We start from the raw sequence: 20,553 nt of genomic DNA, 5'->3' as shown, positions 1-20,553 counted from the left end.
CTGTGGCGACCCCTGAAGGGAAAAGCCCAAAAGAAAAGAGGAAAAGAAGAAGAAGGTCAGAAGCTCCTCCCAGCTGAGGAGGCAGTTCACGTCGGTCTTGTTGGAGCTCATGGTGACGTCTGGTTCTCAGGTCCAGATCAGCAACATCTCAGAGGACAGTGGCAGTCTGTGGTTGACCCACATGCACACGCAGACACAGCTGAGGAACGAGCTGGAGATCCTGAACACCATCACAGAGGACCTGCGGCTGAAGAACTGGGAGCATTCCGTGGCGTTGAAGAACCTCACCATACTCGAAGGTCAGCACAAAACCTGGTGAGCAGCTTGGGGTTCTGGAGGTGCTGCAGACTTCTGGAGAACCTGAACCAAAGTTTGGACATTGATCAGCTCCTCACACTGATACTAAAAAAGTACATAAATAGTGATGTCCTTCAGGAGGTCAGATATGAGGAGGACATAAGCATTCTCCTCTGATGAATATTCATCCTGGTTCAGGTGACAATCAAAAGTTCAGGTGAGAATCAGAAGTTCAGGTTTTGCTTGGATGACACAAACATCTCCATGACCACGAAACTGGGATTGTGGAGTTTTCTAGGGATTTCTGTTTGAGGAAAAAGGAAACAGCTAAAGTGTTTCAAAGATAGAGCTGTCATGTAATGTTTTTAAAGTTAATTAAAGATGACCTGCAATTAATTCATCTAATTAACCTATTTTGATCAAATCTAATAACTGTGTGAAAAGCCTCATTTTGAGGTATTTTCACTTATATTCGTTGTGATGCAGGAGAAGACAAAAACAGAAAAGATTTGGGGTTTAACCCCCCCCCCCCATTTCAACACCTCAGTGATGATGTTAGTCAGGGAGGTGTTGCGTTTGGATGTTGCTGTGATCAAATCTTTACTTCACCTGTAACCTAATTTACACCAGGACTTTATCTAATGTCATGTTTGTTCATGAAGTTCTAGAGAAAACTGATCTAGTCTGAGAGCATTGGAGCAGAAATGATCTCTGAGGAACTTCAGTCAAGAGTTAGAGGTCATCCCGGACCAGAATCGGTTCTGCTGAAGGTCGGGGTCCGAAATGTTCTTTTGGACCTGAGTGTTGCTTTAGATACAACTGATCAGAACATTTGACAGCAGAGTCCAGAACATGCTGAAGTCTTCTGATAGAATAGAATACAATACAATACAATAGAATAGATGCATTATAGTCATTGTCACATGTACAACAACATTTTAGTGTTCACTGGTCAGTGCTTCATTCAAACTTTTCTAAAAGAATACAAATTATAATTAAAGAGTTTAATAAAGTAAAATAAATAAAATAAGATAAAATATGTTAAAATAGTCATGACACAAAAACACAGTAATAAAAAGAGTAATAAGTAAAAGTGATAAAAGTATACCAACAGACATTCATCCACTCACATTCTTTGTCATTAAAGTGCATTTCATTTCCCAGCAGCATTGAGAACGGTGACTGCAGTTGGATAAAAACAGTTTTTGAATCTGTTTGTCCTTCTGTTGGATCGTCTGTAACGTCTGCCCGATGGCAGCAGTTCAAACACCGGATGGACCGGGTGTGTAGTGACTTTTATAGAGTTATGGGCTCCTTTAGTACCGAGTTCCTCCAGTAAATAGAGATTCAGTTTGTCCATGTGAAGGAGTCTTCCTCACACAGCTGTCCTTGTGGTGTTCCTCAGGGCTCTGAGCTCAGCCCAATCCTCTGTAATCCAAGCATACGACTCTTTAAACTACATTTTTCAGAAAAATGTGTTCATAATATGGAAAGCAATAAAAACTGTATCTTTTACTAGGGCTGAAACGAGTATCCGGGTGCTCGGGTATTCGCGATTTGCTCCCGAAAATTCAAGTACAGATATTCGCGACGTCCAAGATCGCTGATTCACGATCTTTATAAATGTAGTAAATTGTAGTAAAATATGATCATAATATCATCTGAGGACGATGTTTATTTTTCTTAGATGCTTAGAACGTAAAATATTGAAGAACTTTGAGGATAAAAAGCTGTGGAGAACATTTTCAAGTTTTGTTGTTAAATTTTTATCCTTTTTATGTTGTTTGTTACTGCTGAACCAGACAAACAAAATTTCTTTTGTATCCGAATCTTTGTGTTTTTTTTAATCAGTTTTGTTCATTCTGATCTCCATTCTGATAATTAAATACAAATATTAAAATTTTCATCCATCAAGTAAATAGACATACAAATAGCAATAAACATTGTATTAAAAATTAAGAATTGTGGTTCGATTCGTGAATCGTTGAGCTTGATTCGTAAATCGAATCGGATCGCCGCCTAAGCAATGACCCACAGCCCTACTCTTTACAAGAGCAAAACTGGAGAAGTGAAAAAAACAACTGAACGCAACAAAAAACTCAGAAAATTTGAAAACTGAAATTAGCTGCAAAACAAAAGTGTTTGTAGCAGCTGAAGACACCTTTGCTTGAAAGAGAACCTAAAGCAGCTCTATTGTTTTTAGCTCTATTGTTTTTGGAGCAGAAACTACAGACCTGAAAACAGATCACCATGAGTCTGTGCTGCAGCGTGTGGCCGCTCCACACATGCTTCTCATTAGCATCAGATGTTTTTCTGCTCTCTCACTCATGGCTTCATCTCACAAACTCTCCCTGAGTTTCCAAAACCAACAAAGTCTGGGGATGGCTCCACCCCCTCACTGTCAGTTTGACCTTCCCTCATCTACACCTGATTTCATCTAAATAGAATGTCTTTCAGGAGCAACCTGCAGTCCTCCTGCAGTTGATAGTTTTCTCTGTCTTCGTTCTTTGAAGTCATTAAAGACATCTGAACTCTGTGGAAAACCTTCCTGAAAACATCAAAGACATTTAGGACATTTAGCTGTTTTTAAGTTTAAATTATTAAACTTCACTACCAGCTTTTATTACTTTCAATGGGAACAAAAGGATTTTTGATGCATTGTAAACGCACTTTTTTTTGCAGGACCTCCAGGACCAAAGGGAGAGAAGGGTGACACTGGACAGCTGGGGCCCCCGGGGGCTCCTGGGATGATGGGTTTGAGAGGTTTGTCTGAACTTAAACGCTCCCATGTTTTTGAGTGAAATGTATTCAATCAGCTGAAATGAAAATACAACCAAAATTCTGTTATTTCCTATACAAACATTCACGTATAAACACAAACACGTACAGAAACAAAGTTATTCTCCCACCAACTGTGCAGAAAGATGAAGAGAAGAAAGGACTTTCAGGACTTTCATCTTATCTATGAAGCTGCGTTCACTCCGGCCTCAGAAATGTGTTCAGGCGACCTTTAACAATCAAAAGTCCATGTAAACGTACGCATACGCGGGTTTCAAGCTTCAAAACTCGTGGATTGGTAGTGATGTATGGACAGCATCCTTTATAATTTAATTATTTAATTTAAAATGAATAATGGAGGTTAGCAGAATTCTATGATATCTGGTCTTTAATTTATGGGAGAAAGAAAAGGATTTACCGTCTGACATTTCACTCCCAGACTTCCCTCAGTGAGTTTGTGCGTTTCCAGATCCTCGCAAGGCACCAGATGCACACGTGGCTCCAGCTGTATGCGCGTTTCTGGATCCACACACATATCCAGATCCTCGGGAGGCTCCGGATCCACTTGCTGCTCCGGATCCTCACGCGGCTCCAGATCCTCATGCGGTCCCAGATCCTCACGAGGCTCCAGATCCAAACGCGGCTCCAGATCCTCATGCGGCTCCCGATCCTCGCAAGGCACCAGATGCACACGTGGCTCCAGCTGTATGCGCGTTTCTGGATCCACACACATATCCAGATCCTCGGGAGGCTCCGGATCCACTTGCTGCTCCAGATCCAAACGCGGCTCCAGATCCAAACGCGGCTCCAGATCCAAACGTGGCTCCAGATCCAAACGCGGCTCCAGATCCAAACGCAGTTCCAGATCCTCATGCGGTTCCAGATCCTCATAATCCAAATAAAAGAAAAATCAAAATGCAATCTTCTAAAGTAAGGATTACTTAATTAGCATTTATTAAATTTAGATGAGTTAAATTTATCAATTAATGGCTGAGGTGCACATAGATCATAAACTTTGTAGGTTTTTACATCCCTGAAGACTTCTTGTTTCTTGCTAGGTTCTTTTTAAATTTTTGTCTTTGTTTGTGCCAACAAATATACATAATTCATATTTATTATCTTAAAAAGCTCATGAATGCAAATCCAAGTTTCTTTAAGAATAAAGTAAAACTATGCAGCTCCTCCTGGGTTTTGATCAGTAGAAAACAAACCCAAATGGCTCTTTTACTGCTAAAGGTTGCCGACTCCTGCTTCAGAGGATGTGGAAGAACGAAGACTCAGGACCAGTTCTTGATGTTTGTTCCACTCAAAGAACCACAGTGATGTTAAAAAGCTTCTAAACTCCTCAAAAATGACAAAAAAATGAAGAAAGAAGTTGTGAAGATTATTTTAGTTTAAATCGAGGTCATTTCAGTTCATCTCAGAACCTTAACTTAATAGCATACAAAGACATCAGTATATATTTGGTTGGTGGTTTCGCTTCAGCAGATCTTAAAGTCACAGTCCAACTTGTATATCTGTTGTCAAAGCGTTCCCAGTCGTCTTGCAATGATGATGACGCAGTTTTTAGCCAAAATCTAAAACCCTGTCGTTTTTTAAGACCGTTTCTGCAGAGTGACAGAAGTTCATTAGAATTTCATCTCTGGGTGGGACTGCTGGTGCAGAAGTAAGCCTCTGCTCATTTCCCATGATCCATTTGTTTACACTCTCAACCGTTAGCTTACAGCCTCTTTTAACGCCAAGCTAACGTTAGCATAGCATATATATATATATTCTGTCCAGCTGTTCCGTACTGATTCGACCACACCACAAGAACCTTTCAAAACATCATTTTCATTGGAGCTGGTCTTTCATGAATGTATTACTGTTTAGGTTAAAGTTTCCACGTGCACCATACTTTTTTTGTTGTTGAGTTTTTGTTTCAATGACCAGAACAGCAGCCGGTCATAAGAAGAATGTTTGTGATGAAAACTGTTTCAGGATTTACTGGAGAACGGGGGATTCGAGGACCTCAGGGGATGAAAGGATCTGATGGTCTCGACGGAGAGAAGGGCCTGAAAGGAGAGGTTGGACCTGTAGGGCTTAAAGGTTTGTCAGTTTCCATCTGTCTGACCATAAACCTGGTGGTTTGCTGGTCTGGGTGGAAAAGTTGCTGAAAAATGAAAACAATCAGCAGATAAAAAGAAACAAAAATCCATCCATTATTCTTTGTCTTTAAGTTGCTCCCTTTAGGGGGCCCCACAGCCAATCATCCGCCTCCATCGAACCTCCTCCTGATTTGATTTGATTTATTTATTTACCCACGTAAAAAAAGACAAGAAATATAAGCAAAATTAAAAATACAAAAGTAAAATCATGTGATGGTGTGTTACAGAAACCCTTTGGGCTTATTCAAGACGGTAACACACCTGTCAAAAAATAAAATATAATAAAATACAGGAGGTAAACAAAGAGAACTAAATAAACAATCTAATACAGAAAACATAAATTGGTTTTTCTGTAACCTCCTCCTCTGCATCCTCCACTCTCATGTCCTCTTCATCCATGAACCTCCTCTTTGGTCACCTTTTTTATTTATTCAAAACAGATGGTGCATCTGGGCTGGGAGAACTTGGACACAACGCGGGGGGGGACAGGGGTCTGCCATCGGGGGTCAGTCTGCCAACCCCAACATATCTCCTTCCTCATACAAACATGCAATAGGATGAAGGGGAGGGTGTCTGTATTGCAGTGCGCTGCGTGGGGTGGACTACCTGCCAGTGGCCCCCCTCCTGTGGCCGCTGCATGGAATTGCCCCTCCCCTCGATTTTATTTGCACCTTAGACACTTAGGACCCTTGGTGGGGGGGTGATGGTGCATCTCTGCGAGCAAACAGGAGATGCCCTGTTAAGGCGTTCTCACCAGGAAACTACATTTGTGGATGAATCCTAAATTAGTTTAAAATAACTCTTACATTTACAGCACTTAGTGGTAAAAAACCTTCAACACACTTGAAACAACTGTGGACTGCTTTAGTCAGACTGGAGATCTTTGTGTGTGTGTGGCTGAGATGGTCGTCATGGCAACGAGCACACACAAAGACACACAAGTCTGCATCTGCCTCTCATTGAAAATAAATGGCCGGTGTAGGTAACAGATGTGCTGCAGTCAGGACGACTAGTGATGACGTCACACAACTGTAACAAACGAGTTGGCTAATTTGCTGTTTTTCTGTAATGAAACTGATGTTTACAATAAAGTTTTTTTTTTTTTTTTTTAAAAGACAGGAAAAAGTGTTGAGATCTGCTCGGGCTATTATTCATTATTTTTCATCAACAGCTCCTTCACTAACATCTGCTCTCCTCAGTGTTTGTGTAACGGAGCAGAACATGAGCTGCATATTCTAGCGGGACTTCATCCGGTCCGTGCGACCAGTTCAACATTGGCAGGATGTATTTAGAAACAAATACGTACGAATAATTACTTTCTTTTTTTAATGTGCGACCAACAACAAGCTAGCATGCTACTCGCTAGCACCCACTTTAGCTCAAACGTAATGCTTCCCAGCCTGATTTCTCTCTATTAAAATAACGATCATTATCCCGTGATGATTCCTCTCCATCGGATTATTTCGTTGTCAAGGTTTTTGCGGCTGATTGCAAATATTCCTTCTCCTTTTGTGATTCTTAACGTATTTGTTCGGACCTCCTCGGTTCTTTACTCGAGATGAATCCATGCATTGTTATGGTGGAAACGTGTCATTCCCCGTGTCACGTGACAGTGGTCTAATGGTCCGGACCAATCACAGTCTTACACGTCATCTATGCGCCAGCCCCCGAACCGATCTGACAGGCCGAGCACATCTGCTACCTACACCGCCAGAAAAGCTCATATCTTTTGAACCGTTTTCCTCGGGGTAAAAGTAAAAACACCGTCAGAATCTAAGGGTGTTTGTAGCATTCCACCCTTGGAAACAACTGTGATAACCTGTGTTGACTATTTGGTCAGCCAACTTTTATTTGGAGTGCCTCTTCTCAAGATAACAGAGTTCCTCTCCCAGCAGAGGGGCAATAAAGTTGTCTGAAACCTCTATTTCCCACTCGGATGTTAAGTCATTAAACTCTTGATAACCGGGCCAGAACCCTGGCTATTTTGCAGTCCAAACTCTGGTTAACTTCAACCTGTCACCTTCAAAGGATCTTTTGGTTCCAGCAGGTCGACCCCTGTGGAGTCTGGAAGCATTCCCGACAGACACTCAAAGTCCTCTGTGTGAAACACGTGACCCTTCGTACTCTTTTAAAAGACAGGACTTTTGTTAATTGGATCTTACATGTAAAACATCTCTTCACGGCTCCAGAAGAAATGCTCTATTATTACGTCTGTGTAGTCAAACCTTTATTCCTAAGAGAAGAAGATTCACAACGACTTTGAGGTTAAAATCCATGAATAATCATGTGTAACCGTCAAAGCTTGGAGAATTGCCGTTCTGTGTTTATGTGGACTTTGGGAAGCGTTTTATTTTGCCACATACAGGATTAATACACACAGATAGGGTTGTTCAAACTTTGTTTTGAAGCAACACAAATGTTTGTAACATTTGAGTGTGTGGACAAGCCCCGCCCCTTTTGACTAGCATCTACATCTGACAGTAATGACCCCCCTCTGTGATCAACTTTCTAACACCCCCCACCCCCCCAACCTCCGTGTTAGCTTGACGCTCAGCTGTCTTCTTTCCCTCAAATGTTTAACGTGAGACCTTCATCATCTTCAGGTGACCAAGGACAGCGAGGCTCAAAAGGAGAGAAAGGTGAACGGGGGGAGCGAGGAGACAGAGCAGGTAAGAGAAAAATATTCTTCTTTTCAGATTCTTCTTTCAGTTTTACAGAAAAAACAGACAATAGAATTAGACTTTATTTCATTATAAAGGAAACATTTACATAAGATGACAAATGGGGGGGTCAGACCCCCATGGACACATGCTGACAACATTTTATGCTGCTGTGAAGGAAACAGACTCCAGCACTTTGGAAGCGAAGAGCTAGCTTGTTCTGGTGTCCTGTTATTTATTATTAGAAAAATCTTTAATATGGATCCCATTTTAAGGAAGCAAGTGGAGGGATATATTCGAAATCAATTACTATAATCGTTTTTCAATAATCCATTTAGTCCTTTTATGTATTTTTTATAAATTCACATCTTCTGTCAATCGTCCGAGGTCAATATTCCTTCTTCTGTGTTCTGACTGACAGCCGTCTTTCTGGTTTTAACAGTTTAGATTAGGGGTGTCAAACTCATTTTGGTTTGGGGCCGCATGTGGGCCGGACCCGTAACATAATAGCAAAATAACCTTTGTTCCCCTTGTTATCTGTAGCTTTGTTTTTATCTTGTTTTTTTCTTAGTTGGAAAGAATCTAGAAGTCTAATCACTTATTATTACACTTTCATTCACAGAGTCCAATGCAGTTAAATCAAATGGATTTCACCAAAAAAAAAGTTTATTCAATGTTATACAGACAGAATGTTTTACATCTGACATTAAAGCAAACAAATATCTAAAATATAAATGTGTTAATCAATGAAAAATTAAACTAAAATAACCTCTGGAACCAACGGACTATGGAGCCAGATCAGTGTCACAATTCGGAAATGCACAGTTTGTTTCACAAACCCACACACTACAATTCACAAATGTAATTTTATGCAAAACACGCATTAAAAATTTGGAAATGCACACTACAGGTTTCACAAATGAAAAATAAGTGTTTCATAAATGTGAACGCTGTTTTTCACAAACATCCAATAAATGTTTCAGAAACTCATAAAAATGTTCCAAAAAATCCACAACAAATGTTTCACAAACTCATTTTTTAGCTACACTTGTAATATAAACTCTTAGATCAAGTGAACTACACAATGTGTATGTAAAACCCCTTTCCATTTATGAATCTCTCCACATTTGACACTGTCCGAACTGTGAGTTTTGTGATCCGTTACACCCCTACAAGCAAACCTTTGACTGTGTTACTTACCAAAGCAAAAGTTTCCCGATGATCAATATCAGCAACATCCTCTGTGGTCAGAGCTGCTACTGCAGCTTCAATGTCCCCATCAGTCAGCAGAGGGACGATAGCCACATCCACATGCTGTCTCTCCAAGATGCTGGACAGTCAGTGATACAGCCTTTGGAGGATGTCACGCCTCAGTGATCGCTAGAAAATGAATAGAAACATGGATTAGATATTTAACTGGCTGAAATTAAATCACAAAACTACAAATGTTTTAATTGTTTTTTTTTATATACTCTTGTGATGATAATTGAGCTTTTATTAAAGAACAGCTGAAAACAACAACAAGACACTGGCTGTGATCACAGAAGCCTACATGAAAATAGAATTTAAAGATGAATTTCTTTAACTATTACCACAAAAAATGTGCCCCCCCCCAATAATGTTGCACTTGTCTGCCGCGATTGTGAACAGTGTCCTTTTTTAAATCGGTCAGTCATGTATTTACATCTGGGTAAAAAAGCGGGACAGCTGTTTGTCATAGTGCGTAAACACCCCCGTCTCCAAATCTAAACATTATGCACATGCAAACACACAACAGGTCGTTAGCGTAGCACAAATGAGTTGGAAAAAACTGTCTCCAAATCTAAACATTCTATCATTTCTATCCAATTCTAATGGTAGTATAAATCCGGCAGCTTTATCCCGCGGTTCTGCGTGAATCATGCTAAAAACCTAGAGGCTGCCTGTGGCCGCTAGCCAGCGCGGTTACGTTAACCGCGAACACGCCTGGTTTGCTGATTACTTTGATTGACAGATTCGGTAGCCAATGATGGCATCGGCTGACCGAATACGTTAGAAAAGTCTCAAAATTCACCGCAGCAAAATCTCTCACGAATGTGGAGAGATTCATAAATGAGAGGGGTTTTACATACACATTGTGTAGTTCACTTGATGTAAGAGTTTATATTACAAGTGTAGCTAAAAGATGAGTTTGTGAAACATTTACTGTGGATTTTTTGGAACATTTTTGTGAGCTTCTGAAACATTTATTGGGTGTTTGTGAGAAACAGCGTTCACATTTATGAAACACAACATGTGTGTTTGTGAAAACTGTAGTGTGCATTTCCAAATTTTTAATGCGTGTTTTGCATAAAATTACATTTGTGAATTGAAATTACATTTGTGAATTGAAATTACATTTGTGAATTGGAGTGTGTGGGTTTGTGAAACAAACTCTGTGCATTTCCGAATTGTGACACTGATCTGGCTCCATAACGGACGCCCTCATGCCTCCTGCTGTGCAGCTGTGAGATCAACGTGATAAAGCTCCGTCCAAAACAAACGTTTTTATGTTCTTTAACTTAAATTTTACTATATTTAAGGCAGAATATGGCCTTCATTTGTAGTTTTTGGAAAAAGGAGTCTTTAATTTTAATAAATAAGGCTGAAGATACATTTTGATCAGATTGCTGCAATGCAGGTCAGCTCACTTGCGGAGGGGGCGGAGCGAAACCATCTGTCCTCTATTAGAAACCCCACGAGGAGGAAAGCGAGCTTATTTTTTCTTTGGGACAGGGTCCGAAATGAGCTTAGTACAACATCAACAATCACCTGCATTGTCAAAAAAATCACAGAAACTCTGTTTCTCTGTAAAAGTCCCGCCCGTCGCTGATACACCCCCACATGAGAGCAGATTCCAGCCAAGCCGACCTGAAGTCTTCAGTCATGGCCAAAAGTTTTGAGAATGACACAAATATTACATTTCCACAAGGTCTGTTCCTTCAGGATTTCTAGGTGTTTGCCAGATGTTTCCATGGTATGATGACATACAATTAGAAGCATTTCACAAGTATCAAAAGCTTTTATTGAGAATTATGTTAGATGGTCCTTTTGTGTCAGGGAAATGTGGTTTCAGTGACTGAGTTCATTTTAGAATAGAATAGAATAGCAATACTTTATTCATCCCAGGTTGGGCACTCCTCAGAACATTCTGGAGTATATATACATTTCCATGAAATGCAGACTTTGGAAAAATTATTAGTTGTGTCATTCTGAAAACTTGTGCCCATGACTGTAGCTGGATCAAACTTTTCCCTAAAACCTTTTTTACCCTTCCTCACAAACACAACATGGAAATTTATGAGGAAAGGGAGTAAAAGGAGAGAGAAAGACAGAATTCCAGGAAAAAATGTCAAATGGACAGCAATGCTCTTAGGAGAGAAATTCGTATCTTTTGGGCTGCCTGGAAGCTGAAGCCACACAGGCAGACTGAAGTACTGTCTGCATGACAGCATAAGAAAGGTCACAGCGTTGACCTGTGAGGTCTGTGATGTTCTATCAACAGAAACTGTTCATGTGGCCCAAATAAGGAATCTGGGAACTTCGCCAAGAATTTTCTTAGTATTTTCATTAAAAACATGTTGATTAGTTTGTTGACTAAATTTAATCTTGTAGTTTTAATGAAATTACACCTAAAATTTTCATTCTATGTTGTAAAAACAGTTTGTTAAACATTTTGGGGTTTCCACAGTAAAATGAATCCCATTTTTCCAGATGGAATTTTCTGTTTTTACATGATTTTATGTCTGATGTGTAAATAAAAACATGGAAAAATGACTAAATAAAGGCAGTGTCACATAGGAGAGGTTGTGCTGATTAAAATGATACCAAATACGCATGTTAAATTGAAAATACAGAGATAAATTCAAAGGTAAACAAAAACGGAGCTTTAGGCCCTACAGGTTCCAGAAGGTTAAACTTGTAAACATTTTGGCGTTAACCTCCCTTTCTCTCCAAAACTCGCATGGTTAGGCCTTCATCGTGTTTATTTCTTGATCTCTTTAGTTTCCTTTGCTCCCTCTAGTGGTGGAATAGCCCATCGCAGTCATTTCTTTACAGAACCATAACTCATCACAGGAATGGACTAGAAACTTGCTTTCTGTTTTGAAAATTCTTTTGTATATATTTGTTTTTCATAACTTTTGAAAAAAATCTTAGATTCTGAATTTGAAATGGGATGAAAACACATTTTGGTAAAATTTAAAAATATTTTGAGAACTTTCTTTTGGATCAGATATAAGACTACTTTCTACATTTAAAAAAATAATTTTTAAAAATCTGTCTTGTTTTCTCTGTTTTTTTCACCCTCGTCAATCCATTTGGCTCTGGAGCGTCTGAAGGCTCCTCCGGCTCTATTTAGGCATAATTTGTCTAGTTTTGACTGCAATCTTTAAAATTCTTCTTTATCTGTGTCAGAAACATTATAGTTATTTATTTAGGTCACTCACCAGTAGTTTTTATGCTTCTTTATTTTTTTATTTTTCTTTACCATACTGATTAGAGCATTTTCTGACTTCATATTAAAATATTTTCCATTTTTTCCTAGCTGAGTCTAGACTCATATTTTCCATGACCGATAACAAGAGTTTTTTAATTATACTACAATATCGATCATCTTTCAAGTATTCTGCATTGAATTTCCAGTAACTTCTTCTTTCAGTATTTCTTATATTAGGAATAAGATTTATAGACACAACTCAGTGATCAGTAACCAGAGCTGCAGAAATATCCTCTTTGGAGATGTGATTCAAGACATTTTGAGAAACCATCCATACATCTATTCTTGATTTATTGTTCCCATTTGATCGAATCCATGAAAACTGTCTAGTATTTGGATTAAGATGTCTCTAGGCATCACAAAGAGCATTATTTGAACAAAAAATGTTCAAAATCTGGCTGTACGTGTGTGAAGTAAACTTTGTGGGGAGTCTATCCATTTGTTCGTCTGGAGCACAGTTAAAATCTCCTCCCACCACAATATTATCAGATGGATATTGGATATTATAAACGTTATCATTTTTGTGATTTCTTCCAATAATAATTTGTTATCTGTGTCAGTGATTTATCCATATACATTACAAACAATCCAAAAAGATCCCTCTATATTTGTAACTAAAATCCAATGTCCTTTTAAATCGGATTTATATTCTATAATCCGCTACATGCACAACCTACTTCCACTTTCAGCCTTTGAATGCTCAGTCCTTTCCGGTCGGAGACGTGGGCCGTTGTTATGTGGAAATAGAGTGTTTGGACTTTAAAAGATGTTTTTGGAGCTACAAGAGTCATGTTGGTGACGCGTTATAGGTGCAGTCAAGATGCAGATCGCTGCATTGATCCATGTATTTATGTGAGTCCAAAGCTATACGTTGCAGTATTTAATGAAGTCCCGTTAGCTGTCATGCAGCTAGAGCGCTGCTGCAGCTGCGGTCGTGATCGGGAACCATTTGGAGCATAAACACGAACCGGAACCGTAATCCTAACCTTAACCTTTCCTCCAACCTTTCCTTCATGGAAAAAATATTCACAGTAGATTATGAATGAATCTTTGTAGCAGTGTACGACACCGTCAGTTTTGGAGCTACAATTTAGCATAAACACCCCTTTAATTTCTCACGGTTGGTTGAGTCCACCAACTTTAAAAAACGATGATCATATAATATTAACAGGCTGAAAGTTCATAAGTTGCCTCAACAATAACAAATTCTCGGGCATAAAATGTAAAATTAATTAAAGTAAATTTGAATTGATTTGATGTGATTTTTTTTTATTTCCACATTTATTGCTCTTTGAAGTGAGACCATTTGATCTACTCATTTTGGTTCCTAACTAGAGCTTTGTTTATTAGCTTATTTATTAATTACCTTATAATAATAAAGACATTTTAGTATTTATTGATAATGTTATTTTAATGTTGAAAAGGGCGTAAAATTGACATGTTGTGTTTTAAAATATTCTAAAAAAGATTTAGAAGAAAACAAAAAAATACATTTGTGTTTAAAATAGTTATATATCATAAATTACCAAGGTAATATATTGATTATTGCGATGTTTACCATATTGCAATAATGTTGGTGTCGTGAATCACATCGTATCAGGAGTGACTCTGAGATTCTCAGCCCTAATACTGACACAATATCACGTTTTCACAGATGGATACCAGATATCGGGCTGACATACACATTCTCATTCAACTTTTAAGTTTCATGTCAGAACCGTCTCCGTTCTGAAGTTCATTAAAACAGGCTGGAGCATGCTCAGTCAGGACCACTTGGAGGATTAATGCTCATGTCAACAGAAACATAAATCCTTATGTCCATTGACTGTGACAAAGTAACAAATAAGGTTGAAGAAACTGGTTCACTTCTTATGTGGAGACTTATGCTGTAGATTCTGGAGTTACTATGGTGATGTTTTTTTCAAATGGTAAAAAAAAAAAAGTTCAATTTAGCCTTTCACATTTTCATACAGGGAAATATTTCTGTTAAACAACAAGTTTGTATTATAATTATTTGTTTGTTATTTATGACCCCCAACACCCGCCAACAATAAAATATTTATTTTACTGCAGTTTTGCACAGTGTAAATGCTTGCCTAATTTTTCGTATGGCAAAAAATGGGCCGGTCTTGACCATTAAACTCCCGTGCTGAAAAGTTGTCCCACTCCGCCCTGCTTTCCTCCGGGTCCATACAGCCAAGAAAAAAACTTCAGAACTGACTGCAGTATTTACTAAACTACATGTTAACACCGCTGTGACTTTTCATCTGGGCTAATGCTAGCTAGCATGAGAGCGTTTTGTGAGTGTTTGGTGTTTCATGATGGCAAACTTTGCCTTTTTGGATGTTATTGTGTTTACACATAATCATAAACTATCATACAATTTAAGAAATAACGACAATAAACCAAAACCAGGGAAAGTACACAGAGATTTACCAAGTCCACACATCTTGTTGAAAAAGTCGGGAGAGAGTAAACAGTCTTATGCGAAGCCAGAAATACGTCACACAGCTCCGTGCACAGAGTCCATTTGACCGGGCAATTATTGAAATTACTGCCTGTCGATCTATTAGAACAATGTCTAAATAAAATAGTGTCCCCCCATTGATTTTCCAAAACACCTCATCATCTTCACTTGAATGAGTTTCTTGAAGAAAAGTAACTTGTGCCTTTTGTTCCTTACAAAATAAAAAAAAAGTTTTTCTTTGTGTAATGTCTTTAAGTCCTCTTGACATTAGAGAAATAAAACAGTCGTGAACTCAATAACATGATCACCTCTGCGCCTCCTTCACCTTCGCCACAGCAGCCTCCGCGCCTCCTTCCCTTTAGGCCACAGCAGCCTCCGCGCCTCCTTCCCTTTAGGCCACAGCAGCCTCCACGCCTCCTTCACTTTAGGCCACAGCAGCCTCCACGCCTCCTCCACTTTAGGCCACAGCAGCCTCCACGCCTCCTTCACTCTAGGCCACAGCAGCCTCCACGCCTCCTTCACTCTAGGCCACAGCAGCCTCAGCACCTCTCGGTCCTCCTGGATCAGATCCTCGGCAAAACTTATACCATTTTACTAGCATATTTCGCAGTTTTTAGAAACTTTCCAGATCATATCTCTGCATTCCCTCTTCTTGGATGATCACTTGCCTCGCGTGCTTTGCGTCTTTCTTTCTGATGTGGTGCACCATGTCGTGCATGTTCCATGAAGCTCCAGTCCCTTCAAACGCAGATTCCATCTCCTCTTGTATCTCTCTTGTTCTTTACATTGGCCTTTTGTGATTTTCAGTTCTTGAATAATCTTTAGTTGTTTTTCAAGGATCCCATTTTTTTCCTTGTATTCATAAACTTCTCCTCTTAGCTCCGCCAACACAACATCGTGCTCTTTCCAGTTTGGTCTATGAGACCAAAACAGAACTCCGTCCTGACGGATCTGTTGTTGTTGTTTCCTTCATATCAGGAACTGGAGTTTATTTTTAATATCAGGAGAATTCTTTTCTTCTTTTTTTGTTGATTGTTCATCATTTAAAACTGTTTGCTCCATCAAACTACCAGCAGAACGAGTCATTCCGTTTCGTCTCAGGTGTTCAGGTATTTTCCATGTGTGTCTTTCTCTTTTCTGTTTGGGGGGTCACAGTTAAAATAATCTGTCTGAATTGGAATAATCTGGACTGAATTAAACTTTTTTTGTGTGCATGTACAGATTTGTTGATGTTTCTGCATGTCTGTGCAGTGGAGGAGACCCTGGTCCGGCTGGTGAATGGGTCCGGACCTCACGAGGGCCGTGTGGAGGTTTTCCATGAGGGCCGCTGGGGGACGGTGTGTGACGACGTCTGGGACAAGAAGGATGGAGATGTGGTCTGCAGGATGCTGGGCTTCAGAGAAGCGGCGGGAGTCCATGGGACCGGGCACTTTGGGCGAGGTACTCATGAGAACCGCCAAAACGAAACAGAACTGTTCATACAAACGGTTCTAAGACAGAAAAGTTTCTGTTTGTTTCTGAACGGTCTTCTCTCAGTCCTGTTATTCTGGTCTGAAGTTCTCAGCCAGATGGAGCTTCAGATCACGTTGATGATGCAGATTCAGCCTTTTCCTCCTTAAAGGATAAAAATGTTCCTCTGAAACTTTCCACAGTCATTTCCAAAACTACAAGAGTCAGTTTTACTTATCTTTTTTTCTGAGGATGCAGTTTCTTTTCGCTTCACCTTCTGGCTTTGCATGCAGGTCTGTGCAGACATGGACTCTACCTGTTCTTCAGGTGAACTGCAGGTGCAGCAGATCTGGTGCTGCAGGATCTCTGTCACATCCAGGCTCTCCTGTCTGTGTATCTTCACGTAGAACAGTTACTGTCTGTCTGTAAAACTGTCCTCAAACACAGTAACACTAAGACTCCAAAAGCAGAAGATGAAAGAGGATTCTTTCTTTAACTTACCACTAGGTAGCGCTGTAGGCATGACATAAACTCACCCAGTCGAGTTATCTCTGAACGTTCAAAGTGTTTGTTTCCTCCGTCTTTCTAAGATAACATCAAACAGGAAATGGGTTTACACTAGAGCTGTCAGGCGATTAAAATTTTTTAATCGCGATTAATCGCATTTTGTCCAGAGTTAACTCGCGATTAATCGCAAATTTACATGTGGCCTTTTTTTAAGGAAAAAAATGTGTGGTTGGTGGAATTTAGCAGTTCTACATTAATTATGAAAACAAGAATGACAAAATTAATAGTTTTCATCAGAAATACTTTATTTTGTAACATTGTATTGAGATAAACTTTCTTAACAATAAAAGGCTGTAACATAAAATGCCTAACAAAAGCCCAAGTGCAAGTGAAGGGCATTTTAAATTCAAAACTTCAATCAACGTTCAGTAAAATAAAATAAAAAACATCAAAAATAACATTTCCATAACACTTTCATGTTCATTTTTTGTCAGGACCAAATCTTTTCCTCCTCTGCTGAACTACAGTAATAAATGAAATAGAGATTTATCATTTCCAATGAACTTTTGTTTTTTAAAACATTAAAGACTGAGAAAAGCGGGATACTCTGTGGATAGTTTGACAGTCTGTTACTGCCGCCGCGTTCTCTGGCTGCAGCTCGATGCAGCGACGTGTCCAGCGGAGCTCACGCCATGAATATGCCGGCAGACAGACCGCTATGCTGGGGTTGGATCACGCTTAAACCTCCAGAACATTTAAAACGTCCCCCGGTGAGCTTGCTGTTCGGAACGTCGGGGGTCCACAGCTCTCGTGACGCGAGCCGGCACCACCAGACGTGGTACTGGACGTGAACCGGAGCCGGGTTAGGGTGCAGGAGCTCTCCAGGTCCTAGCGCCGGCCGGTTTTAGTTCGCAGCTCGGTGGTTGGAGACCCGCCGGTGATCTAGTGAGAGCAGCCGGTGAGTTAGAGGGGGGGGACGCCCGCGCGCGCGGTATGGAAAGGCACGTATGAGAAAGTCGGCGATTAATGCGTCAAAAAAATTGTCGGCGTCAAGCACATGTCAGATTAATGCGTTTTTAACGCGACAAATCTGACAGCCCTAGTTTACACTAAAACCTGCTTCACAAACAGCAAAAACCTCCACTCTGACATGTTAGCATGAACCAAGAACAGAATCATCCAAACAAACTGTCCAACAGCAGCAGCTCATGTTGGATGTTCTGGAGAAGAAATCGAGAGACCAGAATTCACCTGAGACCTGCAGTCATATGATCTCCATCAATGAGAGTGTTTGAGATGACCGAGACGGACCCGGCCCTGTGCAGATCTCCTGCAGCGCGGTGCATGCTGGTTAGCTTCTGTCACCGACGTCAAATGTGCGCCGTCACGAAGTATCGCGGGAAAAGGGCGGGTTCAAGGCACCTTCCTGAGCCAGTGCAGCCAGAAAATAAATAAGTACTGCGCTGGTTTCAAGCTGCCTTCAGGACTACAAAACAATGCATTGTGGGAAACGGTGTCCTGACAGTTCTTGTAGTTCGACGTGAAACTGATAAGGAATAACTGGCGCTAAATGAAGCAAATCGGTGTATTTTTTAACTCTTTCTGGAAGGCAGTGAATCACTGATGAAAAAATAAACAGGATTTAAAATATTCTGTGGTTATATGTGTTACTGTTGTCTTTAAAATTAACTTTCATTTCTATTGTATTTATTTATTTGAGACAGTGCACATGAAATTCATCCAGTGGCTATTTTTTTATCTGCTTTACTCTGAAAGATGTTGAATGAATGAATGATTTATTTCAATCAATCATGTCATAATACATAACATATCACTTAATGAATCACAAGTAGATCGCTTGAAAGGGAGTGGAAGGAAGAGAATTTATATAATCCCATCCCGACTCGACCATTTTCTCTACATGAATTATTAATATCTGGTTCAGGACTTAATATCAAATATATATATATTAATAAATTCAGGCTATTAAGGATCATTCATATCATTGATGTAATCAAATTTTAAAGCATCCACGACAAATCATTTATATTAATCAATAACAATAATCTAATATTCTCATTGAAAAAAAGACACTTTGTGCAGATTAAATTCAAAGAATTATGATGATACAAAAAGTAATAATAAATCATCTTCATTTGCTAATGCAGTAAAGATCTAAAAATTCTCATTGAAAAGCAAATTAGTGCAGATTGTATTTATCAAAGAATGATTATAAAAATAGAAAATCATCTTCATTAGTTAATGGAGAAAAAAATCAAAATATTCTAAATTAAAAAGAGAAAAAATATACAATTTGTGCAGATTGTATTTATCAAAGAATGATTATAAAAACACAAAAAAAAATAAGTTGAGATGAAAAGGATCAGTAGTTTGAGCAGAATCAGTGCTACATCACAGCTTAGGAACAAGTTTAAGGCCACGTAATCGTTCTTTGTTGTTATGACTGAGAGACTGTGAAGGTCTCATCTCAAGGGAAATGTGCTCGAGTTCTGCTGCTCAGAATCGGGTCAGAGTTCACATCCAGCAGTTTTTGAGTTCACATTTCACATTTTGCTTGAATTTAAGGGTCAAACATGCGTAATCCCACAGTTCTCAAAGTCTTTCATGGATTTTATTTCCAGAGGCTTCATAAGGTCCGGTGGTCCGAGTGGTTTGACAAAGATTCTGGGGTTCTGGATCCATGTACTGTGGATCTGTTTCCTCTGGCGTAGGAGCCTCACGTGCTTCGCCAGATCAGCGTGATATTTGCTTAAATGTTCATTAAGATACACCGTAGACCCCCTGGAAAACAAGGTGTTCTGAAAGATTCAGAAGACAACTCTCCGAACTCCGAGAATGACAGCTCCAAAGCCATAAAGAACACGTCAGCGTTTGAGGGGGAATCATCGCTACTAGAAGAAATGAGGAGAATACGGGAAGAAAACGCACAGGGGCATCTGCAAACCACAACTACTCTTTCACGCATGGAAAAATCACTAGCGGAAATTAAAGATCAACTGAACGAACACCAGAAAAGGATTATCGAGCTGGAGGAAAGAGTGAATGGGGTGGAAGCAATGTTCCCTCTAATTTTTTGTGCGTCTGAGCAAACACTGAAACTCACTGAGCGCTCCTTCGACCGCAGTGAGCAACAATGAGGGTTCACTCTGTATTCACGTCTATATTTCAACTGTCTGAAATCTGGAAGCGAGCAAGGTAATATGTCTACGTTTATCAAAGATCTATTACCCAAAATCCTCAAACTGCCGCCAGAGCTGGATATTAAAATCGAAAAAGCACACCGGACGCCCCAGCTCCGAGCAGCGGACTCAACGCATCCTCCCAGAGCAATAATTGTGACATTCGCCGACGGATCGGTGAAAGATGCGGTTCTGCAGCAGGCATGGAGTCAACGAAATCTGAAATTCAAAGATAAGACCATATTCTTCGATCAAGATTATTCTCCGGAGTTACAGAAGAGACGAGCAAAGGTCCACGTCGTCGTTAAACAGCTGCGGAGAAAAAACATCCAAGCGAAATGTCTGTATCCTGCACGACTGAAACTAAAGCTGGAATCAGAAGAAAAAATCTTTTCTTCACTAACGAGCGCTGCCGATACGCTGAAAGAACTGGACATTAAGCTGGATCGAGAGATGACAACTGCAGAAAGTCAGAGCAACTTTCTATGGAAAAAGGGACAGACTATGCCAGCAGCATTCAACCCTGAGGCGA

General features: G+C 39.8%; 1 protein-coding gene across 1 annotated transcript in view; it reads left to right on the top strand.

Moving 5' to 3' along the window:
- Positions 1-20,553, top strand: part of scara5 (scavenger receptor class A, member 5 (putative)) — a gene marked incomplete in the record, with an annotated part of 46,459 nt that overhangs the window by 14,879 nt on the left and 11,027 nt on the right. The window contains 5 exon segments of the mRNA XM_024264018.1: positions 131-299; positions 2,980-3,060; positions 5,056-5,163; positions 7,826-7,891; positions 16,117-16,305. Of these exon segments, the coding sequence (XP_024119786.1) occupies positions 131-299; positions 2,980-3,060; positions 5,056-5,163; positions 7,826-7,891; positions 16,117-16,305 (613 nt within the window).

The sequence above is a fragment of the Oryzias melastigma genome, linkage group LG15 (genome assembly GCF_002922805.2).
Source record: "Oryzias melastigma strain HK-1 linkage group LG15, ASM292280v2, whole genome shotgun sequence".
Classification (NCBI taxonomy): Eukaryota; Metazoa; Chordata; class Actinopteri; order Beloniformes; family Adrianichthyidae; genus Oryzias; species Oryzias melastigma.
Note: the sequence above shows the minus strand (reverse complement) of the source record. Positions and strands in the feature narration are given on the sequence as shown.